Source organism: Poecilia reticulata, chromosome 6 (assembly GCF_904066995.2).
Source record: "Poecilia reticulata chromosome 6, P_reticulata-male-v2, whole genome shotgun sequence".
In the NCBI taxonomy this organism is placed as follows: domain Eukaryota; kingdom Metazoa; phylum Chordata; class Actinopteri; order Cyprinodontiformes; family Poeciliidae; genus Poecilia; species Poecilia reticulata.
In genome coordinates this window covers 11,537,501-11,555,400 of record NC_088835.1, presented here as the reverse complement: position 1 = coordinate 11,555,400, position 17,900 = coordinate 11,537,501, and the positions used below count along the sequence as shown (strand labels likewise).

At 38.9% G+C, this 17,900-nt stretch overlaps 1 protein-coding gene and 1 long non-coding RNA gene across 2 annotated transcripts; one reads left to right on the top strand and one right to left on the bottom strand.

Moving 5' to 3' along the window:
• Positions 1-3,296: 3,296 nt before the first annotated feature.
• Positions 3,297-16,610, bottom strand: LOC103465802 (neuroepithelial cell-transforming gene 1 protein-like). The gene is made up of 13 exons (XM_008410971.3): positions 16,117-16,610; positions 11,666-13,169; positions 9,830-9,896; positions 9,494-9,553; positions 8,642-8,749; positions 8,370-8,537; positions 8,235-8,297; positions 8,055-8,151; positions 7,883-7,959; positions 7,548-7,805; positions 6,584-6,754; positions 6,309-6,495; positions 3,297-4,076 (listed from the first exon to the last, which is right to left on the bottom strand). Exons 2-13 carry the CDS (start codon positions 11,812-11,814, stop codon positions 3,778-3,780), a joined length of 1,704 nt encoding a protein of 567 aa, XP_008409193.2. The 5' UTR covers positions 11,815-13,169; positions 16,117-16,610; the 3' UTR covers positions 3,297-3,777.
• Positions 4,038-8,498, top strand: LOC103465801 (uncharacterized). Its single transcript, XR_533850.2, has 4 exons — positions 4,038-4,150; positions 4,312-4,356; positions 6,200-6,249; positions 8,393-8,498. It is a non-coding gene; the product is annotated as an uncharacterized LOC103465801 (long non-coding RNA).
• Positions 16,611-17,900: the final 1,290 nt, after the last annotated feature.

The following is a 17,900-nucleotide window of genomic DNA, read 5'->3' as shown; positions in this document are numbered from 1 at the left end:
AAAATATGAATTCTATACAAAACCTAATCAGTCTTTAATTTTTCTTTAAATATGTTGCGTCAAGGCAGAAAGGGGAGGGAATGTTGCTACAAATTCAAATACAATAGTGTGGGAATTTTTTTAAAAAAAACGTTAACGCCAGCTAGAAACACTGAAATATAAATACTGTGTACATTCTATAAAAAAAAATTAATAAAATAAACTACATTAGAATGCAACATCCATCATCATCATCATTAATCCAATTATCTCATTATCTCAGGGAAAATAACTATCAACTATGTACTTTAAAAGGAAAATTAATTGGTGTTCAACTCCACCTCTCACTAATTAATATAAAGTGAAAAGTAAATTTATTCAGTAACTTATTTCACTATGTTAAACTCAAAGTTTGAAAGCCATCCATCCATTTTCCTGCACCCTTGTCCCTCAGTGGGGTTGGGAGGGTTGCTGGTGCCCATCTCCAGCTGCCATGCCAGGTGAGAGGCAGGGTACACCCTGGACAGGTCGCCAGTCTGTCGCAGGGCAACACAGAGACACACAGGACACACAACCATGCACACACACACTCACACCAAGGGGCAATTTGGAAAGGCCAATTAACCTAACAGTCATGTTTTTGGACTGTGGGAGGAAACCGGAGTACCCGGAGAAAACCGGGTACGCATGCACAGGGAGAACATGCAAACTCCATGCAGAAAGACCGGGGCCGGGAATCGAACCCACAACCTTCTTGCTGCAAGGCAACAGCTCTACCAACTGCGCCACTGTGCAGCCCTAAGTTTGAAAGCCTTTAATTTTTATTAAATATGATCATTTTCCACTTAAACCTGAAGAAAACATGAAATTTCAGATTAGAATTACATCAGATCAATAAAAAAAATCACAAAGAAACGTTAATACCAGCTTAAATGTTATTTTCAGCTTACTATTTTACTCACTAAGTAAATCTGTAATGGAAGATATTGTTGGTAGAAAAACAATAATAAACCATGCTGCTCTTTTCGAAAAGCATGAATAGGTCCAGGTTGTTAGAAGTAAAAAAAAAAAAGCTCACGATTAGATAAAAGCAACTGCAGTCAGGCAGAAATGAACTTCAGACCCCACAAAACGTGCCCACGGTGCACTCCCATAATTTATGCATTCATTCTGTCTGAGCCGCCCTACAGCACGACTGAACATGAAAAACAATTACTGAGCTCAGACTGTAGCAAACATTTAAATGGTTGTCTTGATTGTGAATGAAATAGCCAGAGAACTCACACCCTTAACCCAGCCTGAACACATATTTTATTCATAGGATTTGACCGGAAGAATCTCAACAGGATTCATTACGGAAGTGTTACCTGACAGGTTACCTGACTGTGTTACCTGACTGTCAGGTAACACAGTCAGGAAGTGTTACCTGACTGTGGGGCTGCACGTAGATTAGGAACGAGGAGAGTCATTGTTTGGGTAAAAATAACAGGAGAAGCTAATCGCACCCTAACAGACTCTGCTTTGAAAATATAAATCATTAACCACAGTCCTGAACTGGTCAATTAATGTCCCACATTCCCCAGAAAAAAGCTGTTGAGGTGTTATGCAATGAATTCAACAGGGTTCCTGTTTTATATCAAAATTTCACACTTTTCCAAGATCAAATTTCCAACGCTCTCAAGCCGACATTTATACTGTGGTCAACGCTTTACGGGTACGGAACTACATAGATGGAAAAAATCTGATTGATACATTTATGATAGAAAAAATAGACAAACTAAACAGGTTGACAAATGGATGGGTAAATAGAAAAATGATTAAGGAATGGACAGATAGGATGGATGATCAATAAACTGATTAGAGAACAAATGGATGGACGAATCAGTAGATGCATACATGTAGAGGGTGGGATAACAGAAAGTGTGTAAATTCAAAAATGCTCTTATCCAGATTACAGCTAAATTCCAAACTTTTCCAAACTGCAAAAAAAGAGAAAAAAAACCCCATCCTGAATTTAGATGAAGAAATCTCAGAGAAAGAACCAAACTAGGAGAAATATCACAATGTGGGAATACTTTTAAAGAGCTACACCCAGTTTTCAATGATCCATTATCTACGTACGATTAGAAAAAGAAAAAAATCAATGACACCAATTTATAATCAAGGGCATTTCAACTGACTGTAAAATGATTCAGAAAGTCAAGCTATTCAGAAGTCTGACTTCACTTCCTGAAGTCTCAGTCGGTCATTTGATGCTACTTTAAACCCAAGTTTCATGACATGGGGGGATGGTGAAGGGTCAGGTGCTCTTAACTGCAGAGAGGAACAGGCTGACAGAAAACCAAGAGCAAACCACCTCCTCTGTTGATCCAAACACACTGAGCAGACCGTCACCTGCAAGCAGCACATCCATTTACGGCCAAATGAGTTTTGAGAAAGAGGGTTTTTAGTCAGACTGCTATTGATCATTTATAGCTGAAGCCACCATCTGCATGTTGAGCAGTTTGTCACTTAGTGAAGGTCTTATCAATGTTCGGAAGGAAATGGGATTATTGAGAAAGTTAAAAAAATAAATAGGCAGCACATGTAGGACTTCAAGGTTTCTGAAGGTTCTGAATGTTACTGAAGACGTTTGTTGAAGTTTAGAGATATTATCTGGTCACAGTGATGAAGTAATCCATCTGTATAAATAATCTCATTTCCTCTTAGGTGAAGGGGAGCAAAGGGGGAAGTCGACTTTCTGTCCGTTTCTCATTTAGGCAGTCGACTGCTTTCCTTTCATGTTGGCTATATTTGCCAGTGGTCAGAAGCGGTTATCTTATTGTTTTAATGCAAATAATAAGGTTGAGTATAACATCATTTTCAAAAACTGATCACTGCCAAGTTAATGACTGATCAATTTGGCTACTATTTACGTATAGGAAAATGTTTTTTTTTTTTGTGTGTGTCAGGTTGACGTTATCCTTGCAAATCCTGATTTCTTCTTTCAAGCAAAAAAACTCCTGACTCCATTTAATTGCCAACAAGCTGTCAGCCATTGCAGAAGCATAGAAAAAGGAACTAAACCTGCATCAGACTTTTTTCTTTTTAGCCAGTCGACCACACAAAACAGAAAAAAAAAGCCCAAATTTCAGTTCAGGAGCCCCTAAATTGTAAAAATGTTTCTTTTTATAAAAGAAAATCTTTTAGAGAAATGCAGTGACATTGTGTTTTAGAAAACCCATCAGTAGCAGGAAGTGGCTAAAAGGGGTCAAAGTGTAACTGAAAAGCGAATGCGGTGAAAACACCTCCCAGCCAATAAAACGCAGTACAAAGAGTAACAAGCAAACACGTTTTACTTATTTTTGCCATCTAGCTCACAGGTTTTCACAGATTACATTTATATACATCTTTTTCAGTTTTTACTGAACATAGCAATATCTCCCTTGCTATCTCGCAGCAAACACTTTCAGACCTGTGTGAAGTTCAGATGTCACCTTGGCTTCTTCATCACTTTATCTCGGACCAGATAACTCAACGTTAAACACATCGACCACAGGATGAAACCGGAGAGCAACTAGTGGTGTAAAACTTTTAACTCAGTCAAGTGAAATGGATCGTCTTTTCCTTTTTTTTTTTCTTGTAAACTAAATACATGTTTTAAAAAACACAAAAACACATTTTGGATGGGGGGGAGAGGAAAGGGAGTTTCAGTGCAGCTAAAAAGACAAGCATGATAAAAGCAATGAGACAAACTTGACCGACAGGACACATGCTGAGCAAGCGTCTGTTCGAGAGAGACGCCCTGATTGGATCTGTCTACACTCCGGTTTCCTTCCTCCTTTGTGATCCCTGTAACTTCTGCTCCAGCCTGTTTCTGGACAGCGTCTGACGCCGGAGCTTCGGGCCGGGAGGAGGCGGGCAGTTCTCGTCTGTCTCTTCGTCGCAGGCGGGAGAGGGGAGGACGGGCTGGACTCTGGCTGGAGCCCCCTGCTGTTGGGTGATTGCGGTGCGCAGACAGTTGAGCCACTGCTGTTTGTGGTAAACGTCGCTGACGTGCAGCGTGTGCGACTGGCCGTGGGACGGGTCGGTGGAGCTCACTCGGAAAACGTTCTTAGCTGCAGAGGAAGCAAAGAGAGGGAAAAAGTCAGAAAAACAAAACAAAAACACACACACCATTCCTTGGCCAGAGGTAAAAGAATCAGTTTACGTAGCTTCATGTTATTTTAGATTATTTTCATAATTTTTTTTGTTGCTTATTTTCATTATTTCCAAATGTAAAAATAAATATTTACATACTCTATATAAAAACATATACTTCTTGAGCATCAATAACTTCAGTGTTGTCTGCAGGATCGTCTTTTTGGAACTGGCATCTGCATGAACCCTGAGGTGAAGGTGAGTTTTAGCAACATTTTTACAATTTTTTCTGCTTTTGTTCGAGAATAATATCAAGACCAGACTGAATCGTACTGGAAGTTCAAGAGTGGGCACCAGACGCTGGTGTAAAAGTGATTTTGTCTCATGAATCATTTTTTCGATATCCTCTGTGCAGAGAAGAAAAGCTGTGAGCTACAATGAGTTCAGTCTCATGCCCAAACCGAAGCAACCCTGATACAGCCCATTAAAGTGCAATATAATATTACACATTTTTCACAAATCATAACCCAACTGAGTACCTGCTGTGAGTTTTCAAATAGAGACTGGATGAGCAAAAATGAACAAATTGAAATCAAATCCAAAACAATCAATTAGGATTTGGGTAAGATTTTAATATGTACAGTATATCAAAATGCAGCTGTCACTACAATGTCAGTGTGTTCGGTATTGCAATTACAAAGAACTGCATGGATGTATTGCTTGATAGATTATTATATATTATCATTGTGCAATTCACACTCTGCGTATTGATGATACATTTCCCCAGCTGGATGACCTTTAGTCTGTCTGATGTGATTTTAGTAAATTTCCAGTGTGTAATGGTAAAGATGAAAAGAGTCAGGAAAACCTGGCTTAATCATAATCAATACCATTACAGTTTTCATCAGAAATATATTTTCATGATATTGTGCAATCCAAATAGTACTGTTAACCAGGTCATGGCAGTGTGGGTGCTATCCTGAAATGTGTTTAAAAACCATAAGGTACATCATTATTTTAGAGATTCAAAGCAACCAGAGAGACACAATAAAAGGAATAAATCCAAGGATTATTACTGACAATGTAAACTGAACCAAAATTTACTTTTGAAGGCCAGACTCTTAATCTCTCCTCCCACTCACAGCTTAGATGTGTTCAGACAGTTTCAAGGAGGCCAAACTGGTTTGTGAAATTGTGCAATTACTTGTTTAAAAAAAAAAAAAGGTTTATTTTTGATTATATTCTTAAATTATGACAAATTTCCCCAATTAACCCGACATCTCAGGTCAATTGGGCGGAAAAAGAAATTCAACTTCCAATGGGCCAAAAATAAATGTTCAATCTTATTTATCTAGAAAGTGTTATTTAATTAGCTTTCAATGCAAGTTAAACCTCTACTAGATGGCTCATGTTAAACTGCTGACATGACACTTGAACGGATGTGAACACAAGAACCAGGCCTGCAACTAACGATTATTTTAGTTATTGATTAATCTGTCGATAATTCTGATGATTAATCGGATAAAATAATTGGCCTATTCTGCAAATTTTTCATTTAAACTATTTCATGCAATATTAGAAATATATTAAAAGATGCAAATAAACAAATAATGTAATCTCTTCTATAGTAAGGAAAACATTTTATTGTCTAAAATTCAATAACAATACATTCCTTTAGTGAACGCTTGGTTATTAGTAGCAAAGGATTCAGCGGCTAAAAGATACTTCTAACATCAACATGTGAGAAGAAGCTCAGTTTACTGCTTTATCAAGACGGTGTAGGGCTGATCTGCTGATTATTTCTGGATTAACTGATTAACAGCTGGATATCAACAGGTGTTTAATAGGAGTTTTTTTTTCTTCCAGAATTTGAATTGGGTGAAGCTAAAACGATGAGGAGATTTGCATAGAACGTATTTGTTGACAAATAAGTTTTTTTTTCATATCTTAACTGCAAAATGTACATATTTTTGGTAAAGTTTTATCTTAGTTACTGCTCTGAGTATGTTGTTCTATTTCGAGTAATTAATGATAAATCGATTACTAAATTAGTTGATTATTTCAATAATCGATTAATCACGATTAATCGTTTCACCCCTAGCGGAAACCGTCATGTACAAAGTGGGACGAATGAACAGCAGACCTGAAGGAGTAAGTTGGAAAGCAGCATAACCCCCTGCAGAGTCACTGCGGAGCACGGCTCTACTTACCTTTCTCTCCATTTGTGAACGCCCCCCTGAACGACCCGCCTAAGCGGACCTCTCCGTCCTGGAGGTCCTCCAGAACCAGGTCTCTCACTGGGATGGGCTGCCGGTACACCTGGAAGCAGCTCCTGTCGTTACGCGTCACCGGTCGGGTCAGAACCAGCAGCTCGGAGAACAGGAACACGTGTAGCCTCTGGAACACCGTTACAATGGAGAAATAAGATTACATCGTCCAGATTACAGTTTCAGAGAGAGGTGAGGTGACGTGGCGCCGTTCTCACCGAACCGCTCTTGGTCCGAAGCTCGCCGTGACACAGCAGGGTCTTACAATCGTGGATGAGAGGGTCCCACTGCTTTTCATCCAGGAACTCCAGTTTGTCTATGTAATACTGGCACTCCGACTCCCCTTTTGTCACGTTGATGTCAGACAAAATGTCCTGAATTATTGTGATCTGGATCACAAATGGAAGAACGATTTGGAACAGCGGAAACGAGTAAAATACAGTTCCAGTCAAATTTTTACATACACGAATGTTTCAGTCATTTGGAGCTTTTAGTGAGTTATTTGAAGGATTGTCTTTGGTGTGTAGAGTAATAATACAACTCTAATGAGCTCTAAAAAGAGGAACTGGGTGAACATAATTCTCACAATGTCAAAAACAGATATAAAGGCTCAGATATTTACATGCATCCAATAATTGAAGAAATGTCTTTCAAGACCTTGCATAAAAGCTACACGTTATATGTAGTCAACATCAAGCTTCTGGCATAATTTTAACAACTCTTATAGCTTTTTTTAATGAACTCTTGCTACACTGCTGCACTTGGGTTACATAATTACTTCACAATGCACACAATCATAAAAATGTGCTTTTTATTAAATATATCTGTAGGTATGTGTGAATTTTATGAGTTATATTGTCTGAGCTACCACTTTTGAGTCTATTTGTCTCTCATGTGATTTGAGTTGAGTTGAATTGAACCAAATTGAATTAAGCACAGTCCCAGGGTTTCTGCAGGTGTCACCAACTCAAATTTAACATGATGTGCTCCATCTTCAGCGTACTGGATCAGCTGCAGCTGGATGATTGATATTTGATTGAAGACACTGTTACAGTAATCCATGCGGCTAGACATAAATGCATGGATGACTTGCTCTAGATCTTGCAGGAACATTAGTCCTTTAATCCTGAAAACGTTCTTCAGACAATAGAAGATTAACTTTGTAACTGTCTTTGAACCTACCGCCCTCTCCAGACTGGTTACATCGGGGTGGTCAGGAGGGGTGTGTCTGAGGATCTCCTTCAGCAGCAGAGGGTACTTCACCAGACGTGAGCGCGGGATGTCCAGGAAGCTCCACAGATCCAACTTCCTGCTGAAAGGCGACTCCAGGCAGCGCTGCAGGAAGTCCTGCACACGCTTGTCCTGTTTCTTCTGGTCCAGCAGCGCCTTGGCTGCAAGCTGGTTGCTACAGTAGTTTTTGTAAGCGTTCAGGCCAGGCAGCTAAAAGGACGTTTTACTGTTTAGTGCACTGAAATAATGTAATGTGTCACATTATGTCTTCCTGCTTGCATGCTTACCCAATCTATCACTATCTGGCCGATCTGATCTACTGTTCCATCAGGGCCCGTTCCCTCTGTGAGCTTCACCGTTAAGTCTGCAGGAAAAAAACAAAGCAAAGATCACCCAGTCAGGAGCATAGACTAGGAACTAATGGGGCTTTAAGGGACAGGCTGGTCAGCAGCAGCTCACACTCATGGAGGGGGATGTATGCGTCCAGGTCACCAAAAATGTGAGCTAGTTCCTCCTGGGTCATGATGGAGAGCTTGAGCATGGGGTCGTGGTAGGCCTGAATGTGGGAAGTGCCACAAGGGGATTGTGAAAACATTTAATACGAGATGTTTAATTTAATTTTCAGGAAGTTTTCCCAACCTTTCGTGCCAGTTGCAGATCCTCAATGAGGTCCTGCTCGCCCCTGAAAAGCTCATAAATGGCCTGCAGGATAAATACGATCTATTAACCTTCCTGTTTCCTTGTGTCGTCTAAAAAAATGTTGACTCGCACTACCTCTTGTCTTTTGATTTCCTTAGCAGAGAAGGCGCTCTTCTGATGGACGTCCAGCGTCTCTGACCACAGAGTGCTGTTCCTGCGTTTGGTGGGAGTCGGAGCCGGGGTCTTGCTGGCAGCTTTGAGAGTCGTTCCCGGTGACTTCCCATCGTTACGCAACGACATGGACTGGGGAGAAAATGGGGTAAAAAATAAATTTACACATTTGTAGGAAAGACAATTACATCTTACTTATTTCTTGGCAATAAACGTGTGACCGGGTCGACGCTTACCTGAATGGACTGGCCGAAGCGCCGCACTGCTCCGTTTTTCGACGGAGATATCAGGTTGACGAGAGATGAAACTTTAGCCAGAGATCGCACTCGCTTATTACTGGGCTCCTGGAAAATGTCATCTCACATTAGCTCCACTGAATGAATATATAAAATCAGTCAGAATTATAGAATTATTTCAGTCACTCATTTCACCTTTAGGTTTTATTCCACATCATTAAATTAAGGTGATATTTGAAATTTTTGAGAACGAGTGAGCGCGGAAATGCCTATTGCCCATAATGTAAGGAAAAGATTCAACTTAACAGTTGAATCTACATGTTTAGTTATTATGTGTGATATATATAATTTTATGTAAAATTCTGGGTCAGGATTTTGAAAGACTTGGTGCTTGTAATAAGATTCGTTTATGTGGTTTTAGACCATTTGCAGCTCAAAGAAAACAAAATGCAGGTCAGGACAAGTCTAGCAGTTCCTGCAGCCCCACAAAACAGGAAAGAGACTCGATAGTGCTTTCCTGTTAGAACAATACTCATCATGTCATACAGACTCTTCAAAAGTTTAACCACTCATTTAGACGCGTCCATCTATGAATGTCTTTTGTGGTGTAGACTAAATAACTGTATGGATTGCAGCGATATCGGAGCAGAACAGCCCTTAGAGACCGACTAGGAATGGCATGTTTAAGGTTTTCTCTTTAGATTTTCCTTAGAGTGGTTTTCATGTACAGTTTTAGCAGGTTAAGTCTGAGCTCATTGTATGCGAGATCTGAGTCACGCAGATTGATTATAATGTGATATATGGATTCTTTCAGTAGAAGATCTGCATCAATTACAGAGGACGATCGCTCACTTTGAGGTCAAAGCTGGAGAGACTGACGGTGTCATCCTCCTTTTCTTTGCGTTTTCTTTTCTATAGGAGCAAAACAAAAGGTTACCGTTTATTTTCAGACACCCGATTAAAGATAAACAGAACAAATTTAATGTAAAACTTTGGCGTCTTGCAAAAGTATATATCCATCATCTCTAAATAGAAAGAGTTGGTGTAAACAGTTCAACTAAATAACTTCTGGGTTAAAAGGATACAAAAAAAAGATGTAATAGATAGATAACTATTTACATTTATCTGGTAATCTCATCATATAAGGCATTAGTAAATAAAAGCAGCAGAACTGTCACATGAACTCACTAGACTGAAGTCCCAAGGTGTCCCTGGAGTGAGGAAGGTGAACGAGCTGCCTCTCTGCAGTGACGGTCTGCAGGACAAGACACAAATGTTCTGCAAACATTTCACAGTGGAAACAAGTGAACACCATCCGCAGCCGATTGTGAAGCTTGTAAACCGTCTTATAAATTTGGCAAGTCAAATTTATCTCAAAAACACAGAGGGACACACCCTATTTTCGAACTCTCCTGGGCTTTACTGCAGCTACAGTAGAGAGGATCTCACTTTCAGGACATTTTGCATTGAGATTTGTCAAGTTTGGCCTGAAATGTGACAGATGCTGTCAGGTGACTGACTGGTGTTAATATTTAAAGCCTTACAAGGAGTCGTTCAGCTCCGTCTCTCTCTCTAAAAAAAACAAACAAAAAAAAACAAAAAACGGTCCGTTATATTGACCAAACAGTGAAGCTACAAAGTGTCATGACTCTCAGAGGGAGTCATCAAAAGCCAGCTGTACAAACTGACCCAGTCTTATGCTTGTGCTCATCGCATGACCACATTTTATAAAGATATTCTCTAGTTCAGCCTACTATGTTTGCTTTTATTGTGCAACTTTTAAGTTCGTATCTTATTATATATATATATATATATATATATATATATATATATATATATATATATATATATATATATATATATATATATATATGTGTGTGTGTGTGTGTGTGTGTGTGTTTTAGATAGTTATTTATTCCCCCCACCCCCAACTATTTTATTGTTGTTCATATTTTGAAATTAGTTCATACTTTGTGAAACACTTTTTGATGACTTGACATAATATTTGGCACATTGCTGAACATTTGTAGTTGCTACATGTTGGAATGCAGTAATCCAGCTGAAGACAACTCCTTATCTAACTCCTTATACTATTTGCATTTATTAAAGTTGGCAATACAAAGACAATTTGACATAGTTTATCACTTACTACAGTGTAATAGTTCAGCTGCAGAAATTATCAAACTGTTGATCAGAGTTAAAAAAATATATCCAATGTACTCTGTTATTTGAAGGCACACTAACAAGGCTGATATTTATTACATTTTTCTTTGACCTGTTTGTTTTCACTGATTCAAACTGTTTTTATTTCCTACCGACTATAAGATATAAAACCCAGGTAAACATTTTATATTCAACAAGAAATTGATTAATCACCAAATTATTTCTACTTATGCATCAAAGCATGTTCCATACCTTTATCTGATTTCATTCATCTCAAATAAGTGCATCAAAAAATATTTATGACATAGGTTTTAGTTTTGATGCAGATAATAAATGAGATTTTTTTTATTTTATTTTCCCTGTCAATTACCAGGAGAATCTTCAATAATCACAGATTTGATATATTTTACAATTTGATAGTCAGTTGGGTTGAATAATATTAGTAAATTCTATTGCTCAAAATAAAATAAGCAATTTTGTAATATTTTCTGACCAAAACAACTTCTTGTAACTAAACCCCATAATTAAGAATTTATAAGATGACTTAATAAACAATCATTCGAGAATTAAATTGATTCTACGTTTATTATTTAAGTTGTAACGAGGAATTATCATTTTTAAGGCTTTATTATTCAATAGTATTTTCTACAAACACTTATTGTTATTAAGTGGCACATCAGAGGAATCTACGAGGCGCACCTGAAGGCATCATTTGCCAGTTAATGCCAGCCCTGCCCGTCTCCGTCGACGAAGTGGGGCTGTTATCTCGGAATAAACCTATTTTTACCTACGCATTTTACAACTTAGTGCTATCAAATGATGAGCTGTTTATTTATTTGTTTTGTTTTTGCAGCTACGTACTTCTTCGAGTTGTTTCTCCGCAGTCTTTGCGGGGGCGACGGCTCTGCAGCGCTGATGACACTCGTAGTAGACGTCCTCGACGAAATCTTCCGTAGTTTCTGCTTCTGGTTTCCCACCGTCCTTCCGTGAACTTCCTCGTTTTCTTCCATTTTGCGAGTCAATTAGTTGTAGAATATCCTATACCAATGTGTCTTAATGAGTAGATAATAAAAAACTAAGTCCGAGTGTATAGAAAGTTGCTTTATCTATACAAAGAAAACAGGGAATCAATGACAACACACACACTGGACGGCGGAAGTTTGAATATGGCGGATTATTGGAAATGGACCAATCAGGAGAAAGCTCAGAGTTTTGCTCCTCCCATCTTCCACTGAGGGGGTGGAGCCAATATTGAACGTTGCGAGATGATATTGAATCAGTCAGATACGACTATAATGAATAAAAACCGATAAGAAATGTCTGAAACTGTCTGTCCTACATAACACGAAATTATTTCTGATATGTGTCAATTAAATGGAGTGGATGTTTTGAGGTATTTTTCTAGTTATCATTATTACATTGTCCTAACAAAAATTGGTCATTTACTAATTTATTTTCGCTTTTATGGGGCAAACCTTGCTGCTTGTAATCTTTTAAAGTAGTTCTAATAAATATTATATTTCTTGAAGGTCCCACAATTATTTTGGGTGCTTTTCCTTACCGATTGTTGAACCATTAGACTCTTAAGCTCAAGCTCAAGGGGTCTATATTATACATTTCTTTATTTATTTTCTGCACAAATAAGGTGATTTTTCAGAGTTGAAAACTTGGCATATAGTAGTTGAAAAGAAAAATGAAAAAAAAAAACACTCAAAAGGCAAGTATTAACAACATGGAAATGTTCATCAACTAAATCAAAACCAGTTTTAATCTATATAGATAGAACCAAATTACAGAAATGTGAGATGTTAAATATTTTAAATATTAAATATTTTAAGAAGTACTAATTGAATGCACCTGCAGCTATTTAATAATAGTTTGTAAAAATCAATACATTCTTCCACAACTAGTCATTTGAGTACATACGATCTTGATATGAAACTGACTGACGTATAGTGACGTACAACATGCTGGCAGTCCACCTCCCAGAACACTGATTTCATGTGGTGCTAGAAACTGGATACAAACATCTATGCTCCCAAATGAAATCAGCTCCTGAGAGCAGATTGTTGGACGAAAAGATTTAAATCTTTAGCTTCATACAAAATTATACAGAAAGAAGGAAATTCTTGACACTGTAGGAGTCGATCCAGATGCGCAGCAAAGCTGAAAGGCTCTTGTTCTTTCTGCGAGTGGCTCATTCTGCGGATGGACACCAGGGGGAGTGCTAAATTAACAAGCAATCAAACCGGAGCCAATCGTCAGTGTCTGAAGACTATTAGAAGTTGGACTGTTGGCCTCAGCAGAGCTTGGGTGGAAGTCCGAAGTGTGTCCTGATGTTCCACTTCCCTGGATCAACCCGTGTCTGCAAAAACACAAAATGAACAAAAAAAAAATTATGTCTCAAGCAGCATCATGTTTGCAGTCATATCTAGAATCGTTAATGTGTTCTCATTTTAGATCAAGACGGTAATGTCTTGTTACTGAAAGTATTTAAAATAATTACACCTAAAAAAGAGCATATCACTCATTTTACTTTTAAAATTTTTAAATCTTGCTTTGATTACCATCAGTGGGACTTCTTAGCTTATGCAGCTTTTTGGATATGCCCACTGGTATTTTCTGCTGATTTAGTTTTGGTGGTGAAGTCCGAATCTTTTAGGTTTGGACGCAAATAAATCAATTACTTTTTTGAGTAAGAAAACTAAAATTTGGTTGCCTAAAATGTAACGTACTGTTCCTTTAATGAACATTTGCTCATTTGTTGGAAATGTTGCATCAACAGCTAAAATAATAGTATCTACTAATCTGCTGATTTTTTTATTAATAAATAGATGGGAAAAGGTGCTTGATTGTAGATTTTTATTTTATTTTAAAATAAATGTCAGCTGAGGAGTTCTGGGTAAAGCATATTATATATATATCTTGTACAGTTTTGGCTTAGTTCCTGCTCTGTGTTGTTCTTTCAGCAAATTGCCTTTGAACATTGAACATTATTTCAATAATCAATTAGTTTAATTTGATTAATCATTTCAGCAATAATTTAAATTATTAGTATTTTTATATTCTTTTTCCTAAAACGTAAATGTACTAAAACTAGAGGCTATTTGTATTTTTCTTACATTTTTATTGTGAGGGGATGAAACTGCAATTTAAATGCATTTATTTGACTTTTTGCACATTCTACCCGAGGTGGCAGTTATGGTGAAGGGGAATAGAGATATTACACGTGCAGTTGTGCTACAACTGATATGAGTCACAGCCCAACAAACGTGTGAAGACGTTTGTTTAAGACAATCAAAACTTTATTGCAGCTGTTTTAGACACACAAGACATATTAGGTTGGCGAGGAACTTCCGCCAGAATTACAGCTTTGGGTAAAGTTAGTTCATTTTTCAGATGTGGAACTTGGAAATTAAGACATCAAAGTACAATTCAAACTCAGAGTTAGTCATTTCCGGAAAGGTTTTTCTTAAATGGGAATTGAAAATGGGTGAAGGGTTTTGTTTGTTTTTTTTCTCTTGTGACAAACTCTTTGTCATCCCATCATCACCATCCTTTGATTCTCTCCTTTCACTGCTTACTGAATAATTCAATCAAAAAGCAGAGACACACATATCATCTCCATTTTCATCCAAAGAAAGGACTGGTATGAGTGCTACATCATATAGCATCTGGATGAAATAGAATTTTACCTCCTAGGAATTAATTAGTGCTCAAAAAAAGAAAAAGTAAAAAGCCGTAAACGAGAGTCATGGGACCAGATGGAAGTCATAGCTCTGATGGACGTCAGCTTTGCCTTTTCTCTCTCCAGTAAATTTCCCCTGGTGTCATCAGACACCTGACAATTGAAGGCAGGAGTGAGTCAGAAAGAGCAGAGGTCACACTCATGCAGATGGAGATGAATATGAAGTTCTTCCTGAAAGGAGTTCGCCTCTACTCAGCACTCCATTAGAGTAAAGTGTGGATGAGAGAGAGATAGAGAGAGAGGCAGCTAACCTCAAGACCGGAACCTTTATAAACTGACCAAAGTCGATCTGAGAAATGTGGCTTTGATTCTACAGTGTTGGATTGCGTGCATCGGCTAGCACAAGGCTCTAAAAAACAACACATCAGCTCAAGAGGGTCTAATCAGAGGCATTGTCTCTCTGAAGGACGGAGATTCAGCTTTCCATGTTAAACATCTGGCCAACTTGTTTCTGGTGAAGGATGTAGACGGGACTTGGAAGCACGACGGAGTACAGTAACAAGAAGTGCTGACTGTATTCAGTACCCATTGTTGCCTGATGCTTTGAAGAACTTCTCTGCCCATTAAGCTGAAAGACCCTCCAGGAGGAAGCTGTGTGGTCTAGAAATAATTCCAGTTTTTGAAAGGCAGCCTCAACATCTCTTTGCTCCAACCCGAGGTGCCTGGTTATTTTAACAAGTCTACAAATATCTCAGGGCTCCTAAATGTCAGGAATGTCTGGTTTTGGTCCAAGTCAACCTTTGCACCACAGGGATTACACACCTCGTCAGTAACAAAACATTGACATGTACTTGATACAGTGTTAATTAGAACAAGTGTCATTTACCAACAAAACAGCTCTTATTCCTTGACAATGAGTTGTTTTTTTGTTTGTTTTTTGAACAATGACTCAGAATCACAAGTCGTTGTGCAAACAGAGACAAAGTAATGGGATTAGTTATACCAGGAAGTAGAAATGTCACTTAATTTGATGCTATGAGTAAAAGGGGATTTCAAGTGCCAGTAAGTCATTTAATAGTCTGGAGCCTTATCACCTTGTCTGAAATCAGCAGTGAGGCAAAGTGAAAGATTTTATCTAACATGGGCTTAAATGACATAATGGACTTTTTCAAGTTACTTATGCATGCTGCATGCAGTGGCACTGGACGGCCTCCGGGTGTGTTGAGTGAAACACAAAAGTCATCATTAAAAAAAATTATATATTCTATATATATATATATATATATATATATATATATATATTCCTACTATTATAATATATATATTATAATAGTAGGAACCCTTCTAATTTCAGTTGTAATGTATTTCCTACCATCTTTAGAGCAGATTAGACTAATTACTGATAGAGTTATTAATATCAAAATTCTTGTAGGGATCAGAAACATAGTCGGGCTCAACGCATTTAAACATAGTTAAAATTCTCTCTGACCATCCAGAGCTTTTTGATTCATTACGTTACAAAGCGACTGTTCAAAAATGATCTAAGGTCAGACTGTGACATTTAAAGAACGTAAATTGAATCATGGGGAAAAACGAAACAGATGAACGACTATAAAATACGAACCTGTTGCAAGTGAACCATCCCCTGCCAGACAGACGATGCGCAGTTCTCTCCCTCGTGATGCTTCCGGTCGGACCTGGAGCCGAGTCCTGCTCCACGCGCCGGAAGATCCTGTAATGGACTTTACAGCTTGTGCCTCAGACCAGGATGCGTTTCGACCCAACGAGCAGCGGGGAGGTTCTGAGGTGCTCAGCCCTCACTCCTGTTTCTCTCTGCCGTCCACAGTCAGGGCGAGCCTTTCATCTGCCGCTCTGCCACAGTCATTATCGTAACTCTGAGTCACCGTGGGCTGAAGTAAACACACACGGAGTCGCCGAGCGCCGTGTTCGTACCCGTGTCAGTTTGGGAGATGTCGACAGTCAACATGCGAGGTTTCGCTAATGCGCTCTCTCACAAGTGAAACACCCAGATTTACCGTTGCCCGTCGTTTCTCACACACGTTGCACACACCCAGCATGACACGGCAACTTTGAGCTCGCAAATGCACACAGGGAGCTGCTTCGTTAACGCCACACACATATGATTTGTTTGGACCATGATTGCTTTGCGTGCTCTGATAAGTACTTTTTTTTTTTTTAAGGAGCTTTAATAAAACTGGGAATTTTCTTTTCTTTTCTTTTTTTTGTATTAAACTAAACTCAGCATGAAGTAACAATGCTATGCAGTATAACTTCCTCCAGGAGAGCCAAACCACACAATCTGGGAAATTCCCTGGCCAAGAGAGAAAGGAAGGATGAAATAGTATCCATATGGGGATGGCAGGTGAAAGGTCACGAGTCACAGCACAGGAATCCCAGCCTGCATTCCTGCAGAGTGACGGGGAACTGAATAATTGCACCTCTCTGCTGAGAGGCGTCGTGTACAATTGTAAAGGAGGCATGCGCAAGCCCCCTCCCCGCGCTCTCCGCTTCCACGGCATCAAAACCACGTGTTTCCCCCCCCCAGAAATCCGGTAAGTCGGCTGACCAAACGATGACTCCTCTTTTCATCTCTCCAACGCTGAAGAGGAAGAAGGCTGAGTCATGTCAGCTTCTCATCCTGATTGCTTTGCAGAGCCCCTCCTCTTCCCCAGCTTCATTTCATGGAACAGACCTCAATGCATCTAACAGAAACTCCAGTTTCTATTCTCTTTTGATGTATGGATTCTATCTGGTTCAGCTCATTTTAACTCATTTGATGTGAGGAAAGGAGAGACCAAACGTATTCCTTCACTTGTCATTCAGACACAACATGTGCTCCTCTCCCTGCCTCCTTCTCTCAGTGTATTAGAAAGCAAAGAGCCGCCCTCCGTCTTCAGAGTGCTGATTTATCCGCTTGTCAACTAGCTAGTGGTAAATTGTTTCATTTAAACATAGAAAGAAGATAATTGCAAATTGAGTCAAGAGGATCGGTTTCATCTTTAGCTCATGCGTCTCAAGTTGAGGGCATCCAGCGCGTGCAGTTAATTACAACAGGAATATCAACAGGAACTCTTCTTTCCAGCGATGTAAAAAAAAAAAAAAAGAGGTTCCAACCAGCCGAACCTCGACTTGATGAGGTACAGTGGGGATTTTCCTCTTACTGTGAAACAATGAGTCAAACCTTCACTTTCACAGAGTTGCTAAGAGGGCCAGCAGAGTTTGGTTGACCAGTCACTTGACACTTGTGCAGCAATGTACTGCAGATGTAGGGTTTATTTATTTATTTATTTTTGTTTGCTTGTATGTATAAGCCTTTTGACTTCCTCCATCACCAATCATCTTTGTGGATCTCTGGGTGTAGTCATGGAGAGGAAGGTGTCTGGTTTT